Genomic DNA, 21,619 nt, shown 5'->3' on the forward strand with positions numbered 1-21,619 from the left:
AAAGGTTTGATCTTCAAATACAGAACTCAAGAGATTTCTAAAAAGGTAAAAAGAAATCTTGAGAACTATACTTCTGTCAAAAAAATATGTAAAGAACATACGTACAATTTGTCTTAGAAACTAGAGGTGGAAAGGAGATTATATCATAAATAAGTGTAAAGTGGTGGTACTACATCTCATGAAGAGGCATAGGTAACTTATTATATCTGAGAGAAAGAAAGGAGATGAACATAGCGTGTATCAATAGACATATTTGATTTATGGTGAAACTTCTTCCACTTCATTGAAAAGTGAAAGGGAAGGAGTAAGCTAAGGGGAAGGGAATACAGTAATTTCGAGGAAAAGGGGTAAAATAAGGGGAGGATCTTTAAGGTGGGGGAGGGATCCTAAAAAGGGAGGGCTGTGAAAAGCAAGTGGTGTTCACCAGTTTAATACTGGATAGGAGGGTAAAAGGGAAGGAAAGGGGAAAAACATAAGCAGGGGTTAATAGAATGGCAAGCAATATAGAATTAGTCCTTCTAACCATAAATGTGAATGGAGCAAACTGCCTCATAAAGAGGAAGCAGTTAGCAGACTGGATTAAAAGTCAGAATCCTACTATATGTTGTTTACAGGAAACACACCTGAAACAGGGTGAGACATTCAAACTAAAAGTAAAAGGGTGGAGCAGAATCTATTATGCCTCAGGCAAAACCAAAAAAGCAGGAGTAGCCATCCTCATCTCAGATCAAGCAAAAACAAAAATTGATCTAATTAAAAGAGATAAGGAAGGGCATTATATCCTGCTAAAGGGCAGCATCAATAATGAAGCAGTATCAATATTAAACATATATGCACCAAGTGGTGCAGCATCTAAATTCTTAAAAGAGAAATTAAGAGAGCTGCAAGAGGAAATAGATAGCAAAACTATAATAGCGGGAGATCTCAACCTTGCACTCTCAGAATTAGATAAATCAAACCACAAAATAAATAAGAAAGAAGTCAAAGAGGTAAATAGAATACTAGAAAAGTTTGATATGATAGATCTTTGGCGAAAGCTAAATGGAGACAGAAAGGAATATACTTTCTTTTCAGCAGTTCATGGAACCTATACAAAAATTGATCATATACTAGGGCATAAAAACCTCAAAATCAAATGCAGTAAGGCAGAAATAGTAAATGCATCCTTTTCAGACCATAATGCAATCAAAATAACATTTAATAAAAAGCCAGGGGAAAATAGACCAAAAAATAATTGGAAACTAAATAATCTTATACTAAAGAATGATTGGGTAAAACAGCAAATCATAGACATAATTAATAACTTCACCCAAGAAAATGACAATAATGAGACATCATACCAAAATGTGTGGGATACAGCCAAAGCAGTAATAAGGGGAAGTTTTATATCTCTACAGGCCTACTTGCATAAAATAGAGAAAGAGAGGGCCAACGAATTGGGCTTACAACTAAAATTGCTAGAAAAGGAACAAATTAAAAACCCCCAGACAAACACAAAACTTGAAATTCAAAAAATAAAAGGTGAGATTAATAAAATTGAAAGTAAAAAAACTATTGAATTAATTAATAAAACTAAGAGTTGGTTTTATGAAAAAACCAACAAAATAGACAAACCCTTAGTAAACCTGATTAAAAAAAGGAAAGAGAAAAAGCAAATTGATAGTCTTGAAAATGAAAAGGGTGAACTCACCACTAATGAAGAGGAAATTAGAACAATAGTTAGGAGCTACTTTGCTCAACTTTATGCCGATAAATTCGATAACTTAAATGAAATGGAAGAATACCTTCAAAAATATAGCTTGCCCAGATTAACAGAGGAAGAAGTAAGTAGTCTAAATAGTCCCATCTCAGAAAAAGAAATAGACCAAGCTATTAACCAACTTCCTAAGAAAAAGTCCCCAGGACCAGATGGATTTACAGGTGAATTCTACCAAACATTTAAAGAACAACTAACTCCAATGCTATGTAAACTATTTGAAAAAATAGGGATTGAAGGAGTCCTACCAAATTCCTTCTATGACACAGACATGGTACTGATACCTAAACCAGGTAGATCGAAAACTGAGAAAGAAAACTATAGACCAATTTCCTTAATGAATATTGATGCTAAAATCTTAAATAAGATATTAGCAAATAGACTTCAGAAAATCATCCCCAGGATAATACACTATGACCAAGTGGGATTTATACCAGGAATGCAGGGCTGGTTTAATATTAGGAAAACTATTAGTATAATTGACCATATTAATAATCAAATTAATAAAAACCATATGATCATCTCAATAGATGCAGAAAAGGCATTTGATAAAATCCAACATCCATTCCTACTAAAAACGCTTGAGAGTATAGGAATAAATGGACTATTCCTTGAAATAATAAGGAGCATATCAGTAAGAAATGACCAGCAGGAGGAATACAGAGAGGGTTGGAGAGACTTAAATCAACTGATGCTGAGTGAAATGAGCAGAACCAGAAGATCACTGTATACTTCAACAACGATACTGTATGAGGATGTATTCTGATGGAAGTGGAAATCTTCAACATAAAGAAGATCCAACTCACTTCCAGTTGATCAATGATGGACAGAGGTAGATACACCCAGAGAAGAAACACTGGGAGGGGAATGTAAATTGTTAGCACTAATATCTGTCTGCCCAGGTTGCATGTACCTTCGGATTCTAATGTTTATTGTGCAACAAGAAAATGATATTCACACACATGTATTGTACTTAGACTATATTGTAACACATGTAAAATGTATGGTATTGCCTGTCGTCGGGGGGAGGGAATAAGGGAGGGGGGGTAATTTGGAAAAATGAATACAAGGGATAATATTATAAAATATATATATATATATAAAATTAAAAAAAAAAAAAAAAAAAAAAAAAAAGAAATAATAAGGAGCATATATTTAAAACCTTCAGTAAACATCATATGTAATGGTGATAAACTAGAACCTTTCCCTGTAAGATCAGGAGTGAAACAAGGTTGCCCACTATCATCATTACTATTCAATATAGTACTAGAAACTCTAGCCTCGGCAATAAGAGCCGAGAAAGAGATTCAAGGAATTAGAGAAGGAAATGAAGAAATCAAATTGTCACTTTTCGCAGATGACATGATGGTATACTTAGAGAACCCCAAAGACTCTGCTAAAAAGCTATTAGAAATAATTCATAATTTTAGCAAAGTCGCAGGATACAAAATAAATCCACATAAATCCTCAGGATTTTTATACATTACCAACACAATCCAACAGCAAGAGATACAAAGAGAAATTCCATTCAAAATAACAGTCGATAGTATAAAATATTTGGGAATATATCTACCAAAGGAGAGTCAGGAATTATATGAGCAAAATTACAAAACACTTGCCACAAAAATAAAGTCAGATTTAAATAATTGGAATGACATTCAGTGTTCTTGGATAGGCCGAGCGAATATAATAAAGATGACAATACTCCCCAAACTAATCTATTTATTTAGTGCTATACCAATCAGACTCCCAAGAAACTATTTTAATGACTTAGAAAAAATAACAACAAAATTCATATGGAAGAATAAAAGGTCGAGAATTGCAAGGGAACTAATGAAAAAAAAAGTCAGAGGAAGGTGGTCTAAGTGTACCTGATTTAAAGCTATATTATAAAGCAACAGTCACCAAAACCATTTGGTATTGGCTAAGAAATAGACTAGTTGATCAGTGGCATGGGTTAGGTTCACAGGGCAAGATAGTGAATAAAAATAGCAATCTAATCTTTGACAAACCCAAAGATCCCAAATTCTGGGATAAGAATTCATTATTTGATAAAAAACTGCTGGGAAAACTGGAAATTAGTATGGCAGAAACTAGGCATGGACCCACATTTAACACTACATACTAAGATTAGATCAAAATGGGTCCAAGATTTAGGCATAAAGAACAAAATCATAAATAAATTGGAGGAACATGGGATGGTTTACCTCTCAGACTTGTGGAGGAGGGAGGAGTTTGTGTCCAAGGGAGAACTAGAGACCATTATTGATCACAAAATAGAACATTTTGATTACACCAAATTAAAAAGTTTCTGCACAAACAAAACTAATGCAAACAAGATTAGAAGGGAAGTAACAAATTGGGAAAAAATTTTTATAGTTAAAGGTTCTGATAAAGGCCTCATCTCCAAAATATACAGAGAATTGACTTTAATTTATAAGAAATCAAGCCATTCTCCAATTGATAAATGGTCAAAGGATATGAACAGACAATTTTCAGATGATAAAATTAAAACTATTTCCACTCATATGAAAGAGTGTTCCAAATCACTATTGATCAGAGAAATGCAAATTAAGACAACTCTGAGGTATCATTACACACCTGTCAGATTGGCTAAGATGACAGGAACAAATAACGATGAATGTTGGAGGGGCTGTGGGAAAACTGGGACACTGATGCATTGTTGGTGGAGTTGTGAAAGAATCCAACCATTCTGGAGAGCAATCTGGAATTATGCCCAAAAAGTTATCAAAATGTGCATACCCTTTGACCCAGCCATACTACTACTGGGCTTATACCCCAAGGAACTACTAGAGAAGGGAAAGGGTCCTGTATGTGCCAAAATGTTTGTGGCAGCCCTTTTCATAGTGGCTAGAAGCTGGAAGATGAATGGATGTCCATCAATTGGAGAATGGTTGGGTAAACTATGGTATATGAATGTTATGGAATATTATTGTTCTGTAAGAAATGACCAACAGGAGAAATACAGAGAGGCTTGGAGAGACTTACATCAACTGATGCTGAGTGAAACGAGCAGAACCAGAAGATCATTATACACTTCAACAATGATACTGTACGAGGATGTATGCTGATGGAAGTGGATTTCTTCAACATAGAGAAGAGCTAATCCAATTCCAATTGATTAATGATGGACAGAACCAGCTACATCCAGAAAAGGAACACTGGGAAATGAATGTAAACTGTTATTTTTACCTTCTGACTCCAATTCTTCCTGTGCAACAAAAAATTCGGTTCTACACACATATATTGTATCTAGAATATACTGTAATATATTTAACATATATAAGACTGCTTGCCATCTGGGGGAGGGGGTTGGGGGAGGAAGGGAAAAAATCTGAATAGAAGTAAGTGCAAGGGATAATGTTGTAAAAAATTACCCATGCATATGTACTGTCAAAAAATGTTATAATTATAAAATAAAATTAAAATTAAAAAAAAAATCCCTGTGCAGTCTGCCAATGAAGAATGTGTTCTTTCTTCTCCCAGAATCTTCTACTCCTTTATTCTTTGTCTGAACGGCTGGGTTTGGCATAGTAAGATTTTCTTCTCCTGATTTTTTAGTACTATGTTCTCTATGACCTAATTTGACAAAAAATTTCAGTGTTCTGTATTTAGAACATAAATTTCACAGGGACTAATTTATTAATTAAATAATCATTAGCAAGAAATACAAATAGATTAAAAGAAATCTATCCTGCCTTTGGAAAAAAAATCCTTCTTTTTAGTAGAATTATTTTATCCTTTTTATCCCATAGCAAGATGGTTGGAGACTTTGCTGCTTTAACCTACAGGCCATTTGTTGCCCACAGAATCAGTAGTTCAGGTCTACAGATCCTCTTTAGGATTGTTTTATATATTGGTTTATCTTTCTTAAATTGTTTCCTTTTTCCTACTTTAGTAGGATCAGCACATTTTGGTGTCTGCTTCCACAGATTTCCAGTGGGCTTGGATCTTCCCATGAAGGTGGTGGCTATGTTTGAATGGCACTCACTAATTTGTGCAGTACATTAACAGTGGTGGAGATTTTAGAATTTGTATGTTATAAAACAAGGGGGGGAGGGTTGGTGAAAGTTACCTGACATTTCTATATACTTAGAGCTTCTGTAGATGAACTGAACTCCAGACAGAGCCTGAGGCTGTCACTGTTTTACAGCTAATGGACCTTGTATGGAGTGAATCACCAGTGTGGATGAGCTTGTCTTTGAGGGTTGACATTTACCTTTTATTTATTAAATGCATATTTTTTCCTCCTTTTTAAAATTAAAGCTTTTTATTTACAAAACATATGCATGGGTAATTTTTCAACAGTGATCCTTGCAAAAGCTTCTGTTGCAAATTTTCCCTCCTTCCCTCCCCTAGATGGCAAGTAGTCCGGTACAAGTTAAATATGTTGAAATATATGTTAAATCCAATATATGTAACATAGTTATACAGTTATCTTGCTGCACAAGAAAAATCGGATCAAGAAAAAAACAAAATTCAAGCAAACAACAGAAAGAGTGAAAATGCTATGTTGTGGTCCACACTCAGGTCCCACAGTTCTCTCTGGGTGTAGATGGCTCTCTTCATATTGAACAATGGAATTAATTTGAATCATCTCATTGTTGAAGAGAATCACATCCATCAGAATTGATCATCGTATAGCTTTCTTGTTGCCATGTATAATGATCTCCTGGTTCTGCTTATTTCACTTAGCGTCAGTGCATGTAAATCTCTTCAAGCCTCTCTGAAATTATCCTGCTGGTTATTTCTTACAGAACAGTAATATTCCATAACATTCATATACTATAATTTATGCCATTCTCCAACTGATTGGCATCCACTCAGTTTCCAGTTTCTAGCCACTACAAAAAGGCCTACCACAAACACTTTTGCACTTGTGGGTCTCTTTTCCTCCTTTAAGACATCTTTGGGATGTAAGCCCAGTAGAAACACTGCTGGATCAAAGAGTATGCATAATTTGATAACTTTTTGAGAATAGTTTCAATCTGCTCTCCAAAATGGTTATATCCATTCACAGTTCCACCAGCAATGTATCAATGTCCCAGTATTTCCTCATCCCCTCCAGGTCATTATCTTTTCCCTGTCATCTTAGTCAATTTGACTGATGTGTAGTAGTATCTCAGAGGGAAATTTGCATTTCCCTGATAAATAGTGATTTGGAGCACCTTTTCATATGACTAGAAATAGTTTCAATTTCTTCATCTGAAAATTTTCTGTTCATATCCTTTGACCCTTTATCAATTGGAGAATAGTTTGAATTCTTATAAATTTGAGTCAATTTTCTATATATTTTAGAAATGAGGCCTTTATCAGAACCTTTATTGGATGCATATTACAATGAAAAAATTAAAAACATTTTTCTCATTCCCTTTGCACTTAGAAGTAGGAGATTATAACAGGAAGAGGGTGTAATGATCCTTTGTTTCTTCCTCCAAGGGAGGTTTCAATCCTTTCATGTTTTGTTTTTTGCAGTTTATATGAACTTGTGAAACATGAAGAAAATGGTCTTTATGAATTCTAAGGACCTTGCAAGCTCAGCTGAAGGTAGAGATAGATGTTGGACTTAAGATTCTTGAGTTCCATTGCATTCTATCCTCATCCTTGTCTTGTCTCTCATTTTCTAATGGCATCCATTGTGGGAATGGTAAAAGAAAGCTAGGTTTGTAGGGTCTCACTGCCTGATGAGGGGAGGGAGAAGAGGGTAATGAATAAGTCCAATGTGATGGGACCTTCATCTTTTGGCTAAAGATTTATGTTTAGTAAACTTTTTTTATGTAAAATTTACTGTGTAAAAGGCAACATGCTAAAGTGCTATAGATAAAAAGTTGAAAAAATTGCATTCTTGTCCTTAAGTAACACATAGTTTTATAGAGGGAAGAAACATGTATAATATATTAGACAATGATTAAATATATAGGAAAGGGAAAAGAATGCCTTGAGATTCAGAAAGGATTTTGAAAAGCTTCACGGAAGAAATATTATCTGAACAAGGCTATGAAAAATAACAACCTTACATTCATGTAACACTAGAAGCTTTCTAAAGGCAAAGCAACAAAAAAGCAGGATGAGAGGGCAACAGGGCCTGAACTACAGTTGTAGTAAGGAGGGGATTGAAATTTTGGGAAGAAAGAGAATTATTTCAGCTATGCCTGATTGTTTAAGCTAGAGAAGATAGTAAAACTGTTCATATACAGGAAAAAAAAAAACAAGAAAAGGAATAAGTTTTTGAGAAAGCAAGCATTTTTCTCTTTTCATATTTCTCTCACCTCCAAACAAAAACAATAAAAAATAAAAACCTTCTTAACAAAAATACATAGCAAATCAAATTCTTGCATTGGCCATGTCCAAACGAATTCTGCCTTATTCTGTATCTCTAGTCCATGGACCTGTTAGAGGTAGTAGCATGCTTCATTATGTTACATCCTCTAGAATTGTAGTTTGTCATTGCACTGATGGGAATTCTCAAGTCTTTCAAGGTTGTTTTTATAATGCTATCATACATTTCCTAGTTTTGCTCATTTCAAGCTGTAGTAAGTTGATATTGCTTTTCCCAGTTTTCTCTGAAATGTCAATTTTATTACTTTAACTGTGCAATAATATTCTAATCCATTCATACATCACAATTTGTTTAGCTGTTCCCCAGTAGATGGGCAGCCCCTTAATTTCAAGGTTTTTGCTAATATGGAAAAATTACCATAAATATTTTTGTAGCTAGATGTTATACCTTAAGTCACAAAGACCTGAGTTCAAATCTAGTCTCAAACACTTACTAGCTGTTATTCTGAACTTAACTACCATCTCTGTTTCCTTATTAGTAAAATAGGAATAATAACAGTACCTATCTTCCAAGATTGTTGTGAGGATCAAATGATATATTTACAAAGTGCTTTGCAATCTTTATGGTAGCTAAATATGGGTATGGCACAGTGCTGGACTTGGGAGACACAAAGACCTGAGTTCAAATTCTGCCTCAAACACTCCTTACCTAGGTGACTTTTGGTTAGTCATTTAATCTTTCTGTGACTGTTTCCTTATATATAAAAATAGTGATAAAAAGATCGCCTACCACACAAGATTGTAATGAAGTTCAATTTAATAAATGAGAGACTTACAAACTTTAAAGCAGCATATAAATGCTACTTATTATTAGGATTATTTCTTTGATGCCTTTGGGCAGTTTTAGACTTGTTTCCTTGAAGTACTTTCCAGGAAGTAGTTGGAAGTTTGGATCTGGAAAGCTTGGGGTCATGGAGATGTAGACTTGGCCATCTTCTCCATGGAGCTATTAGCTGAAGATGTGTGATGCTGGTGCAAGTACAGAAGCAAAAGCTGAGGAGAGAACCTTAGGGGAATGTGCATATTTAGGAGGAAGATTTCTAAAAAGAAACGAGGAGGTAGGCTTTATCTTTAAGGCCCCTTCCAACTCTAAAATCCTGTAATTCTTCCTTTGAGAAGTCGGAGAAGAAAGAATGGGAAGACAGAAATTCTTCCAGATGGAAAAGGACACTAAGAGTTCACATCAGGTAATCTTGACTGTATAAGAAAAGTAGGAAATGCCATCAGAAGATTAAGGGATGAGATTAGGTGCTTGGGGACATTAGAAAAGTTTGAAATGTCCAAAATAGAGAATGTGTTAAGTGATAAACTAATGAACACAGGAAATACCAAGGACCCAGCTGAAACCAGAAAACACAAATACAGCCCATTAGCAGAGAGTTAGGATTTTCCCTTGTAACACATGATAGCCCAGAAGTTCAGATAACTTACTGACACTAATCTAGGATAGGAAGTAGTGAATGGAGGAGAAAGGCCAAAAGGTGCTAAGGTGCTAGTGAGAACATGTTTAAATTGATTGCTAAAGGTGCCTGAGGGTGGCAAGAAGAGCCAGCGAGGGACCAGGAGTTACATTCAGAATAAAGTGGGGAGGCTGCAGCAGAGAAAGGAAGTTCAGAAGTCAAAATCTTGGAAGTTGAAATGATTCATGTGTGCTAATGTTAATGGGAGGAAAAAGGATTCTGACTTTTATCTTTACAGGTAAAATACTTATACTTTCACTCATTTTTAGTGATTTATAGGGAGTTGTTCATAGAGCAACAGCTACATGTCACATTTCCTTTTTCTTTATAAGGAAATAATTGTTCCAATAATTCAAGTTTTATGCAGGAACTGCAACATAAATTGTTTCCTAATAATCATCTCATCTTTTATAGTAGCCTTGAAATATTTACACAATCTACACCAATAATCTTAGAATTACCATCTCTGAATGTTTTTCATATGGAAACATTTTCTGGTTGTGACTAGGAAGCTTCTGCCATCCAATCCCAACTTTACCTAGAAACAAATAGAAAATATCTTAATATATTGGTGCTTTAGAGTTATAGATGTATAGGGAGGCATTTGTAAAGGGTTGTCAGTACAGAGTACTGTACTTACACAGTACGGAGCTGTGTGCTTTGTACTTATACTTAAGCTGTTAGACCATCAGATTCTGACCAATGCAGAGATTTTTGTGATTGTTTTTGCTCCTAATGAACAAAATGATATAAAATTATATGACTGATATAATCCTATATATGAATTACTATGAAGAGAATTTTTTAAAAATTAGAAGAAATCTCACTTTAGAGATTATCTACAAATTTCTCGATGCAACTGGATTTTACCTAAAATCTGCAGAATAGGAGAGTCATTACCAAATTCATTAATTATGCTTCTACTGTCAAGGTTCACTCTTTCAGGCCTTCAAAAAGGCCTTAGTGCTAGTACATAGAAGTGTTTGTTAAATTTGATTTCTAGTAAGATACTTGTGAAATGCAACATATAATTGTTGCAATGACAGAAACATTCAATTATTTGAAATGTTGAGTTAAAAAAAACTCACAGAGAGTGTTAATTGCTTCCTGCTGTTGGCTGTATGATAGAAACTGAAGAATTTGTAAAAACTGTATTTCTTAAGAGAAAATCTTTTCTGGCTATTGTACTAACAGATAATTAGAAAGGTGGAGAGTAGTCTGGGGTATATTCTGTTGAATAATAAATTTATATTTAGCTTTAAGGCTAAAAGGGAAGAAGAAATTAAGGGAAAGAGTTAAAGGGATTTTTAAAAAACATGTTTGTAACATGTTTGACTCAATATTGGAGAATAGAAGCAATTTTAGTTGTGTAAATAATAAAAAAAAAAGTTCTAATATAGAACTCAAATACCTAAAAACTATTTATGCTTGATTCCTGACAGCAGACCCTGAGTTATTTCTTCCTTTAGCAGTAGCTACAACCAGTCTGGAAGTTAAGTTTTGTGGCCAGAAACATTGCCATCAATAGTAATTTTCTGGAGTCATACCATTCTTTTTCTCTTCACTTTTCTGACCTCCTTGTTTTTTACCTTCTCTAAAGTCTAGTATGCACATTTTTAGTTCAGTCCTAGGTCTGTCTCCTTGAGGAAAGCAACCAGATTAAAGATATTCTCATTTCCATATCAATATACTTACTAAGCTCCATTTTGAACATCTGGTAAGTGTCTGGGTTCCTTACAGTGAAGGCAATGTATATCTCTGGAGGCTTCTGATCTGCCTGGCAAGCAGAGAGCTTTTGCAGCACTCCAATGAGGGAGAGGATGATCTCTGGATCATATAGCACATCTACAATGAGAAATTCAGATTATTCACTTCCATTTTGTTTATTACTTAAACACAAAACTGTTATATACATTTTTGTCTTGGGAAGCATGGTTATTTTCTAGGACTGAGATATTAAAAAGACCACTAGTTGGAATAGGATCTGGGTTTGAATTCCTCTCTGCTGCTTACCACCCTATACTTTTGGGATGATTCATTAACTGCTGTGACCCCCATACATAAAATGAAGGGACTAGAAATTTTTTTTTAGCTTTTATTTATGATTCTATGTTCTGATGATTTTTGGGGGGTTCCAGTTTATTAGAATGGTTGCAGCCCATGATTGGAAAGAAAGAAGAATTTTAAAAAAATCATTAGGATGAAATGCCTATTCCTTTGGTAGACTTTGCCATTCTAACACCTTGGGATAGCTGAAAGTCTCACAATGAAATGGAGAATCAATATCAACCTTTACAATAGAAATAATCAGAGAATTTTAAGGTTGGCAGATAGACCCTCAAGAGACTTCAATCAGTGATGCTAAGCAGGTTCTGTATGAACAAAAGACAATAACAGTGTACTGTGATTTCAATATGATCAGGGAAGAACTTCTTTTTCTACATGAGTAATTCTTAAAATGATGCTTGTCTCTGAAGCTATCTTCAAGTAGGGAAGTCAGTAAAGTGTTTTAGAAACAGAAAATGCAACATGAATGGAAGCTGTTTAGGAAGCAGGGTGTTAAATCGAAAAGAGCTTTGGGTGTGTGACTATGAACAAGTCAAACCATCATTTGACCCATAACTCAGAGGTTATCACATACACTATTCACCGCAATGGGATAGTTGTGAGGAAAGCACTTTCTTAATGGAAATACTTGCTTCTCTTTAGGCATGATAAGAAATCTAAGAAGTGAAAATGGGAAAGGAAGAAAACAAGTTTCTCATGTTCTCTGGCTGTAGAAGTATAGTAGCCAGAAATCTCAGCAGAGATTTTTTTTCAATAGGATCTTCTAAGAGTACTAAGTCGTGTACTGCTTGTACTCCCAAAGTAAAGTGCAGAGCAAGAAACAACCCTGCTGAAATGATGAAAAAAACATCCCTCCAACAGACTGTGACTTCATTAGAAAGTCAGACTTTCTGCTAGAAGCCCTGGGGCATTTCATCTCAAAACTGAGGTCTGCGACATAACTGTTCATTCTCTTACTGATCATAACTAGAGATCATTCACCTAATTAATACATACACACAGGAAATCAATCTGTATAGTTGTAACTTGAAATGAGCATTTTATGTATTTAGTTACTCAAGGTTAACAATGATAACAGTCCATTGTATATATTTTACTATGGGAAATGAAAAATAATTTTCTAAACATTCAAAATTATGCTTTCTTGTTTTTAACAGTTTACACAATTGCAACTTTCCTCTCTTAGTCTGGGAGGTAGTGCAAGTGTATTCCTCATCTCCACCTTAATGTGTCTTGGGTAGTGCAAGTGTATTCCTCATCTCCACCTTAATGTGTCTTGGTCAATACCTGCTGCAATGATGACATCTGGTTGGAAGACAGAGAGTTGTTTGGTAGTAACTTGTTCCCAGTCCAACTGAACAGCCATCACAATGGGTTTTGGTGAGACCAATGTACTGTCTGAAGGTTGCAGGGGTGCAGTAGAATCTGGGTTTAGCAAGAAGCCATTTAGGAGGATATTTCCTTTGAGTTGCTGAAGAACTTGACTATGACAGTCACTGAAAATATATGCTGTGGGAGAGCACATCTTGCAAATAGCCAGGCCTGTAAAACCAGCTCCACTTCCAAGTTCCAAGACTCTTCTTGGTGTGGGAAGTAAATAAAAGCAGAAAATTAATATTTCTTCAAGTATCAACACACTTTTCCCGTTTGCTTCAGCTTCCATCTGTTACCTATTAGTGAAGGCTTCTGGGTTTTCTATGGCCCATTCTGCAAGGTAGAGACCGGCATCCCATGTGACCAGGCCTGTGGTTCCATGAGAAATGATTGCTGTACTTTCACAGAGTGAGATTGAATTTCCTGAGGGCTGGTGGAGGGAGGGAGACAAAATAGTTTTTTTTTTTTTTTTTTAAACAAAGTAAACCACCTGCTTCTTTAAATATTAAATGAATAGCAAATTAATATAAATCTGACTTAAGAGTCTTCTTAGACTGTTAGTTACCTATGACATGTTCCTCTGGCCATTAAGGCTTTTACAAATTCAACAACATAAAACATAATATTCAAATTATCTTATCTTTGTGGTTCCCTACAGAACACCAAGAACTCTAGTTGGATCATCAGTTAAGTCTACACATATCATTCTGCCATCAAACTTTTATGTTTCTGCAGGAAAATGAACTGAACCTGAGTGGTTTCTGCTTGTTCTTGAAGTGTGTGTGTGTGTGCATGTGTGTGTGTGATATAAACAAATATATCATGTTTAGTTCCAGAAGATGTCATTAGTCCACATGATATATATCTATATATCTATATATATCTATATCTATACTTTTTACTTGGTAGGCAAAAATGCCTTGTCTCTCTCAACTGTTGAGATAACATTTGTACTATTAGAGACAAGGCATTTTTGCCTACCAAGTAAAAAGTATTGCTACTTTGTGGCAGGAACTATTCATGGTGATATGGAGAAAAAGTGAAAGGGTTCCTGCCCTTAACAATTTACAGTCTAGCCAGAGACAATGTGTATTTTGTGTCTCTGAATATATAGATAAATAAATAGATATTATGTGTATTTGTATAAACAATAACTTGCACAAGGTAATTTGGAGGAGGGAATGCACTAGCAACCGAGAAGATCCAAACTGTTTCATTTACAAATGTCATTTGTGTTACACTTTGAAGGAAAAGAGGAAAATTTCAGGTTTGGAGGTGAGGAGGGAGTGTCTTCCAAACATGAGGGACAATCAATGCAGAGGCATGGAGTTGGGACATGCAGTATCATATATAAGGAACCATTAGCCCAACTTGGACATAGTGTACATGAAGAGGAATGATGCAGAGAAGACAGGCTCATTTCTAGGTCAAAGTGTGTGGAAAATAGGTGAAACTGTCCTACCAGCAAATAATTCCGGTAGCCCTGGGTAGATTCCTCAGCAGAAAGAATTTCAGCTAATGCTTCATAGAGCTCATCCAAAGGCTCTGTGTGAGCAGCCTCGTGCTGTGGATATACAAGAGTGAGCAGGAATTCAAGGATTCAGCCAAGAGGATTAAATGACAATTATTAATCATTTCTTGGTTAGGTAGTAAAGAATGGTGTAACTGACAAACTCTCCTCTCCAGACAGCTGTGGTGGATCAGTCCTCATTCTGGAAGCAGACAATTGGCAGATAAAGCTATGTTTGTGAGCTTAGATTCTGACATCAGCCAACACATAATTATCATCTTGGAAACCTCTTTGCCAGTAGGGAACAAGGATGTTTAGCTTTACCCTCAAAATGCAATTCATTTTCAGGGAAGGTCAGGAAAACTTCCAGAAACTCTATTCACCTTCAGAGCATACACTGTTCTGGTACAGGGTATTATTTGTGAAAGTGAACTATTTGTTCTTTACCTTCTTAATTAGCTCAGAGAGGAAGCACCGAGTGTATTTCACTGATGGTGGATGTTTTACACACAGTGGATGCAGGACTGTCTGTGAGAAATAACAAATAGGAGATTTTTAAAAATCGAGATAGTTTAAAAATTATGTTATTATTCCTTAGTTTTGCAAACTTTTATTTATAGGAACAGTCCAAAATTGATATGACTTTAAAGTAAGCAGATTTTGAGAGCAGGGCCTATCTTACTTTTGTAATAGTATTTTCATTATTTACCAAAGTTCTAGATAATATAGTCTTACTGATTATTGATTTGGAGAATGGAGAGTAGACACACATAGTTATAAACATACTTGATACACTCAAAAGGTTGTTTCAGAATTAAAAAACAATATTCCAAGAAATATGTTTCACCAGAGAAAGGAACACTGAGAAAAATGGTTCTCTATCTAAAGAAAGACCCTGTCCTCTGGCAGGGATTGAAAGATCTGCTCAGATTTCCTTTGGGGTTCCAATGAGTGAAAAAACCCACAAAATTACATGAAAGAAACCTGCCATTTAGCCAATCTACATGTATATGCAATTAAGAGATTATAATTCTAACAAACTATCTTGTTTGGCTGAGAATATAATGCAATATAAATGTAATTAGGATGTATCCTATCTAGGCTGCTTGCCTGCTCACCTCACTTGGATGAAATGGGAGTCACTATCTCTGTTTCTTCTGGTTAGATGGAAAACCATCAAGCCTTATCATCTGTTCCCTCACTGCATTTAATATTTTGATGAAATCTAAGCATGCCTGAATCTTGCTACCTGACTCTGTTAGACTCACAGTTGAACTTGCTTTTATGTGTTGTTTCTCCCCAATTAGAATGTGAGTTCCTTAAGAACAGAGAACATTTCCATTTTCTCTTTTAAATATTTAGCGCTTTGCTCATAGTAAGCTTTTCACCATTTTTCATTTGTCTCTTCTGTGAGTGAGAACTCTAAGCGAAAATCAAAAGTGTAGTTCTGCTCTATTTTTCTTTTTAGGCTGAGCCTAATTTCTCTTTTTCCATTTTTTTTTTATGCCGTTTTCCTCTCTTCCCATCTAAAATGTTTTTCATAATGTTAATTTCATCTTTGTTTCACACATAAGACAAAGACTTGTTGCTAAAATAAAAAGCAAAATCTGTATAGTATATGTGATTTATACTTTTATTATATAATCAAAGATAAGCTGTTAAGTGCAGGTGAAGCAAAGGCAGAGTGACTGCTTTGTACCTGGCACTTCATATTTACAAATATTAATGAGTACATAGCTTAATGGATAGTGGGCAAATCTCAGTCAAGAAAACCTGGGTACTGGTGTTCTTACACCAATCCACACCATCACTAAGAATGTGGGCAAGTCACAATCTCAGTGATCCAGGCAATTTTTTTGTTTTCCAATTAGCTAGCTTTAGGCTCTAACCTTCCTATCACTTCTCTCTCCTCCCCTCAAAATATTCCCCTCCAAACCCTGGTAACAAATATACATAGTCAAACAAACAAACTATTCTACTGGTCATATGCAAAAATGTATCTTTTTCTGTCAGGAGATGAAAACATTCTCTCTTATTTGTCCTCTAGAATCATGGTTGATATCTGCATTTACCAAAGTTGTCTTTTCACATTGTTCATTTAAAAAATGTTGTTAGAGTACAAATTGTTCTCTTGTCTTTACTCAGTTTGCTCTTCATTAGTTCATACAAGTGCCTTCAGTTTTTTTCTGAAACCATCACTTTCATCAACTTTTTGGTTCAGGCAATTTTTTTCCTGGCTCTCCACAAATTATATTTATTACATATGAATGTATTTACTATTTTTTTTTTAAGTTTCCTAGGCAGATCTGAAAAAATGAATGTTCCCTAATATAATTTAGTTTTAAAAAATGATTATTTTTAAAAATTTTATTGAATTACAAAATAAGAAAAAAGAATAGAAAAAGAAAGATCGAAAAGGAAAATAAAATGAAACAAAACATTGTCATGTGCCTAGCAGAGGATTCAAAATGTATAACAATAAATTTCCATTTCAAGAAAGCATATAAAATAATAAAAGAGGTTATATTCATAAATGTCCATCTTTTCTTTGCATCCTTGTAGATTATTCTTTTGTTCTCTGCTGTGCACCTTTCATCTTATTTTTTTTTCTCCCTTTCATTTCCCCTACTTCCCCCAAGCAGGCAGTTAAGCAAAGATATATTTATATATACATCTATACACCTACCTATACATATATGGTTGTATACTTACCACATATACTTAACACACACAGAGAGATATATATGCCCATTTACCTATATGTAAACAAGCATCTAAAACAATATGACTGACATATAGGTTTCTGTCTTGACTAAATCTTTAAGTTTGACTTTTCTCAGATCAATGATTACTAGTCCTACTTTTTTTTTCCTAACAAATTTTAGTCCTGATCCTGTAGGATCTGGGTATTTCCTATCCCTGCTACCTCTTTTTTATTTCTGCTACTTAACTTACCTTATTATTACTTAACCTCCATCCCCTCAGACAATTTTCTTTCTTTTTTTTTTTTTCCTCTTTGGTAAAAGGTAGCTTTATTTAGGGAAAGAGGTTACAGATAAAATAAGAGGCACAAAAGATATTAGGAATGGCAAATATGAAATAGAATGGGAGAGCATATGAAAGATAAGTTCCTCAGGGGGACTCACAATTATTCAATAGAAAGGGAGCACTCCATGAGATTGGGACATGCCCTGAGCTGGCAGGCTAAAATCCTGAAAGGGACTTAGCATCCCAAAAGAGTTAATTAGCTGTAAAGAAGAGAAGTGGGGTAAGGAAAGGAGAGATACCACATGGCATGGGGAAAGAGTAAGGGGAAAGACATCATGAGGCATTGTGTTAGGGTGGACTGACCAAAAGGAGGGCAGTTTCAGAAGTCCTGGACCATAAACTATTTTATAGAGAAAAACATAACTTGGTCCATAACATAACTTGGATTTCTGACTGGATTCTCTCCAGAGGATGGGATTATGGAATTAAACTGAAATTAGAGCCTTCTTCCTGCCTGCCCTGGAGATAATTTTTATCAATGTTTCCAGTTTCTCTCTGCCCACTCAGTCCACCATTCAGGAAATCAGTTTCCCCATTCTTAATTTGTTAAAGAAACCTTGAAAACTGGGATGCGGTCTCTAAGCAAAAGGGGGTCCAGCAGCAGCAATGCCAAAATGTTAGAAGTCAAATCCCAGAATAATTGTTAAATAGTGTCAAGTAACAGGGAGTGAAATACAGTAGTCTATGGGGTTAAAGAGTTACATAGATGAACTGAAGCCAAAGTTTGGTGACATCATGGGGACAAAGCTGGTTACTAGGGTCCAATGGTGTAGATTAGCACAGGCTCAGTTTGCTCTTTAATGAAGACCCCACTCAGGCACTGAGCAGTATTTTGCTGAAGTCCATTCACCCCAAGTTTCCCTCCAAACAAAATGGGGCCCAATTCCCTTTGGGGCATGGGGTCATGGTCTGATCTTCTGAAACTACTTCCTGCTGGGAAGGGACATTGAGTTGTGAGTTATCCTACAGTCCCAGTTTGGACAGTCAATTTTCTAAGACTACAAATTCTAGATGCCTTGCCATGAGGTGAAAAGAGTTTTCATTACAGAGGATTCTACACCAATGCCCACACAGATATGGAGAAAGATTAGAGTTTACAGACCTAAGGCTTATCTACTTATGCTTCAGTAAAGCACTGTATTTTTACATTCATGTGTGTCAACTGTCTCCTACGTTTCTGGGTAAATTTAAAAAATCTATTAAGCCAGTTACTTTATGTAGTACCTGTCAGCCTTTTTTTATGTTGCAGATGGTTTTTTAAAAATGCATTAAATTCCCTCTTTTCTAGTATATTTTTAATCTATTCTGATAGTTTTATCCATGGAAACAAAACATCCCAACCTGTCTATTGTGCTGACACCCCAATGCAGGTGGAAGCACATCCTTGCAGAGATTTAGTCTGCCTGAATGTCTCAAAAGTGAGAAAGCATTAAAATCTGTTTTTTTATTTTATTTTACCTTCTGCAAAATATTCAGCAGCAGCTCAGAATCCAATGAATTCTTTAATTTCTCTTCAAGGCTCTATTCATAGGAGAGTAAAAAACATGAAGAAAAATGTCAAGGACATTTTCTGAGGAACATTAAACTTGTAAATGGTACATTTTGCTAAAGAATGTTATGATTCACTGGAGACCCTGGGCCAAGAGCAAGTGGAAATCTTAGTCAGAAAATATAACCTTAACATGTTAGACAATACCGCTGAAGACAAGGAGAGGAAACAAACAAACCCAAAACAACTGAAAATTAATGGTTTTTCAGACAGCCCATTCAGAACCAGAATTCAGAACTGGAAGAAGAAATGATAGTGATCTTGGAGTTCAATTCCCTTGTTTTACAGATGAGGAAGATGGGCTTCTTATACCAACTAATATGGAAATATCTTTCCTTATTAATAAACTTTTAACTTGGGCATAACCAAAGAAAGTTATTTTCAATAGGCCTGTGTCTGTATAAACACAATAACATCAAGTGTTTCTATGTTTATTTGATTTTTGACCTCTCCCCTAGGTCACTCCAGTACAGGAGGATGCACTCTGACAGTGTTTTACATCTGAATCAGGGTAATAACAAAAAATACTCAGAATGTATAGCTACAGTTAGTTCACTCCACATCAAGAGAATTATAAAGTAAAAACATTTTAAATCATAATTATAATACTGGCAGAATGAAAATTTGCTGCCAAAGCAGTGTCAAAGGTGCTAAGTCCGTAAGTCAGAGTTCCTTATCTCTATTACCCTCCCCCCACACCTTGCAGGGAAGATATCTTTTGGCAGCAGAGGTTCTCAAACTACACCCTGATAGGCTGCATCTGGCCAGTTGAGATGTTTCTGCCCCCCCCCCCCTTATGGCAAATGGAATGAGGGGTGGAGACAGAGTGTGAGCTTTTGTTTTTACTATAGTCTAGCCCTCCCACAGTCTGAGGGGCAGGGAATCGGCCCCTATTTAAAAAGTCTGAGGACCACTGAAATTTTAGCCATGTTAAAGGACTATTTTATGCCTTTTCTACTCCTTGTAATTTTGAAAAACTTCTCAGGATTAAAAAAGTAGTAAAATGTTCGTTTTGCAATGAGGGATCTTATTTTGTTAATTAAAAAAAAAATACAACCAAACTTATCCCAAACTGTTCATGACCTCTGAAAATTGGATAATTATAATAGTAAGTTAGCTAGTATTTATTTTATGTTTTCAGGTTTGTGAGGTGCTTTACAATTTTGTACATTTTACTTTCTGCATTTACTTAAAATTACAAAATTTTTATTTTAAACAGAGGACAATGCTGGGAGGCATTAATAATCATGCCTCCTTCCATAATACTTCCATTTTAAAGTTGAGGGGGATGCTTGGGAGGTCTGTGTGAATGGCTTCTTTTCCCATTAATGGGCTAAACGATTCTTTGAAGCATTCACTCATTCATTCATCTTAATAAGACTTCTAGGTGACTCAGTAGGGCTGGGCCTGGAGCCTGGAAGACCGGAGTTCAAGTGTAGCTTCAGACACTAAATAGCTATGTGACCCTGAGCACATGTGAAGAGGAGAACGGCGGGAGGGTCCTATCTCCTCTGCACACAGGCGTTTGTAAGGAATGGTGCTCCTGGAGGCGGAGGAGGAGTTTGCCTCTTTTTGCGTAGCCAGCACGGGTCAGTGGGAGCCTGGCCCAAAGGAAGCGCTGTACAGATGCCAGCTGGCTGCTCGGCAGTGTCCAGGCCGGGGAATTTCCAGGCTCCGGATGGAAGGCCGCGGCGGCTCGTGGCCATGTGCCGGTGGCCGCAGCAGATCGCCTTCCGTCCGGCGCCCCACAGCGCCGGCCCCGGTCCTCTCCCCGGCCCGCGGCCGACACAGGCCACTCCCTCCCTCCAACCCCTACCTCTGCCCGGCCGGGTCTCTGGGAAGGGAGACTGCTGGACGTCCCAGAGACCCGGGGGCCTCCCCTCACTCCCTCACCCGCCACGGGAAGGACGGCAGAGGCCGCGCCGCCAGGAAGCGGCGCTCGAAAGCCTCCATCAAAGCCGAGGAGCCCATGCTCTCTTCCGTCGCCGCCTCCGAGCTTGAGGAAGCTGCGCAGTGCGGAGCTCCGGCGACCAGGGCGGGATTAGGGAGGGTCTAAGCAATCTCGGGAACCAGTGTTTATTTGGGAGGCAGGGTCTGTGGTGCCGACACTTGCCTCTTAGGGGAAGGAGATATAGGAGAGGCTCCTTTGGCTTCGAGGCGGGCGTGGGGGCGGGCGTTTGCTTTAGAGTCGGGACCTTTAATAGGGTAATTGGCTTGAAGGCGGGGCTTGTAGGGCAGCCTATAGATATGTTCCTTCGGAGGAGGAGCCTATAGGAAGTACTTCCTTAAGGGCGGGGCTTGCGGGTTTACGTATTTTTTGAAGAAGAGGGTAGGGGGAAGGTAATTTGTGGGGGCTGGCTCTGAGAAATGGGCATTCGAGGAGCAGGAGGAAGGGCTATGAGAATTTTGTCTCGAAGGAGGAGCCTGGGGGCGGATCTTTGTCTTTGGAGGCGGGGCCGTAGAGACGGTGCTAGGGAGAAGATTTGGAGGCGAGG

At 36.7% G+C, this 21,619-nt stretch overlaps 1 protein-coding gene across 4 annotated transcripts; it reads right to left on the reverse strand.

The window, feature by feature from the left end:
- Positions 1-5,209: 5,209 nt before the first annotated feature.
- On the reverse strand, positions 5,210-21,230 carry EEF2KMT (eukaryotic elongation factor 2 lysine methyltransferase). Of its 4 annotated transcripts, none has more exons than XM_074280456.1 (9): positions 21,018-21,230; positions 19,034-19,096; positions 14,975-15,055; positions 14,480-14,581; positions 13,314-13,447; positions 12,931-13,223; positions 11,272-11,421; positions 10,038-10,114; positions 5,210-5,356 (listed from the first exon to the last, which is right to left on the reverse strand). In XM_074280456.1, the coding sequence occupies exons 1-9, from the start codon at positions 21,093-21,095 to the stop codon at positions 5,270-5,272; spliced, it is 1,065 nt and encodes a 354-aa protein (XP_074136557.1). In that variant the 5' UTR covers positions 21,096-21,230; the 3' UTR covers positions 5,210-5,269. The 4 variants fall into 4 exon arrangements, with proteins under 4 accessions (XP_074136557.1, XP_074136556.1, XP_074136558.1 ...); XM_074280455.1 differs by lacking the exon at positions 5,210-5,356 and adding an exon at positions 5,397-7,458; XM_074280457.1 differs by lacking the exon at positions 5,210-5,356 and adding an exon at positions 8,858-9,122 and having other exon boundaries at positions 21,018-21,228.
- Between the last annotated feature and the right edge of the window lie 389 nt (positions 21,231-21,619).

The sequence above is a fragment of the Sminthopsis crassicaudata genome, chromosome 1 (genome assembly GCF_048593235.1).
Source record: "Sminthopsis crassicaudata isolate SCR6 chromosome 1, ASM4859323v1, whole genome shotgun sequence".
Lineage (NCBI taxonomy): Eukaryota > Metazoa > Chordata > Mammalia > Dasyuromorphia > Dasyuridae > Sminthopsis > Sminthopsis crassicaudata.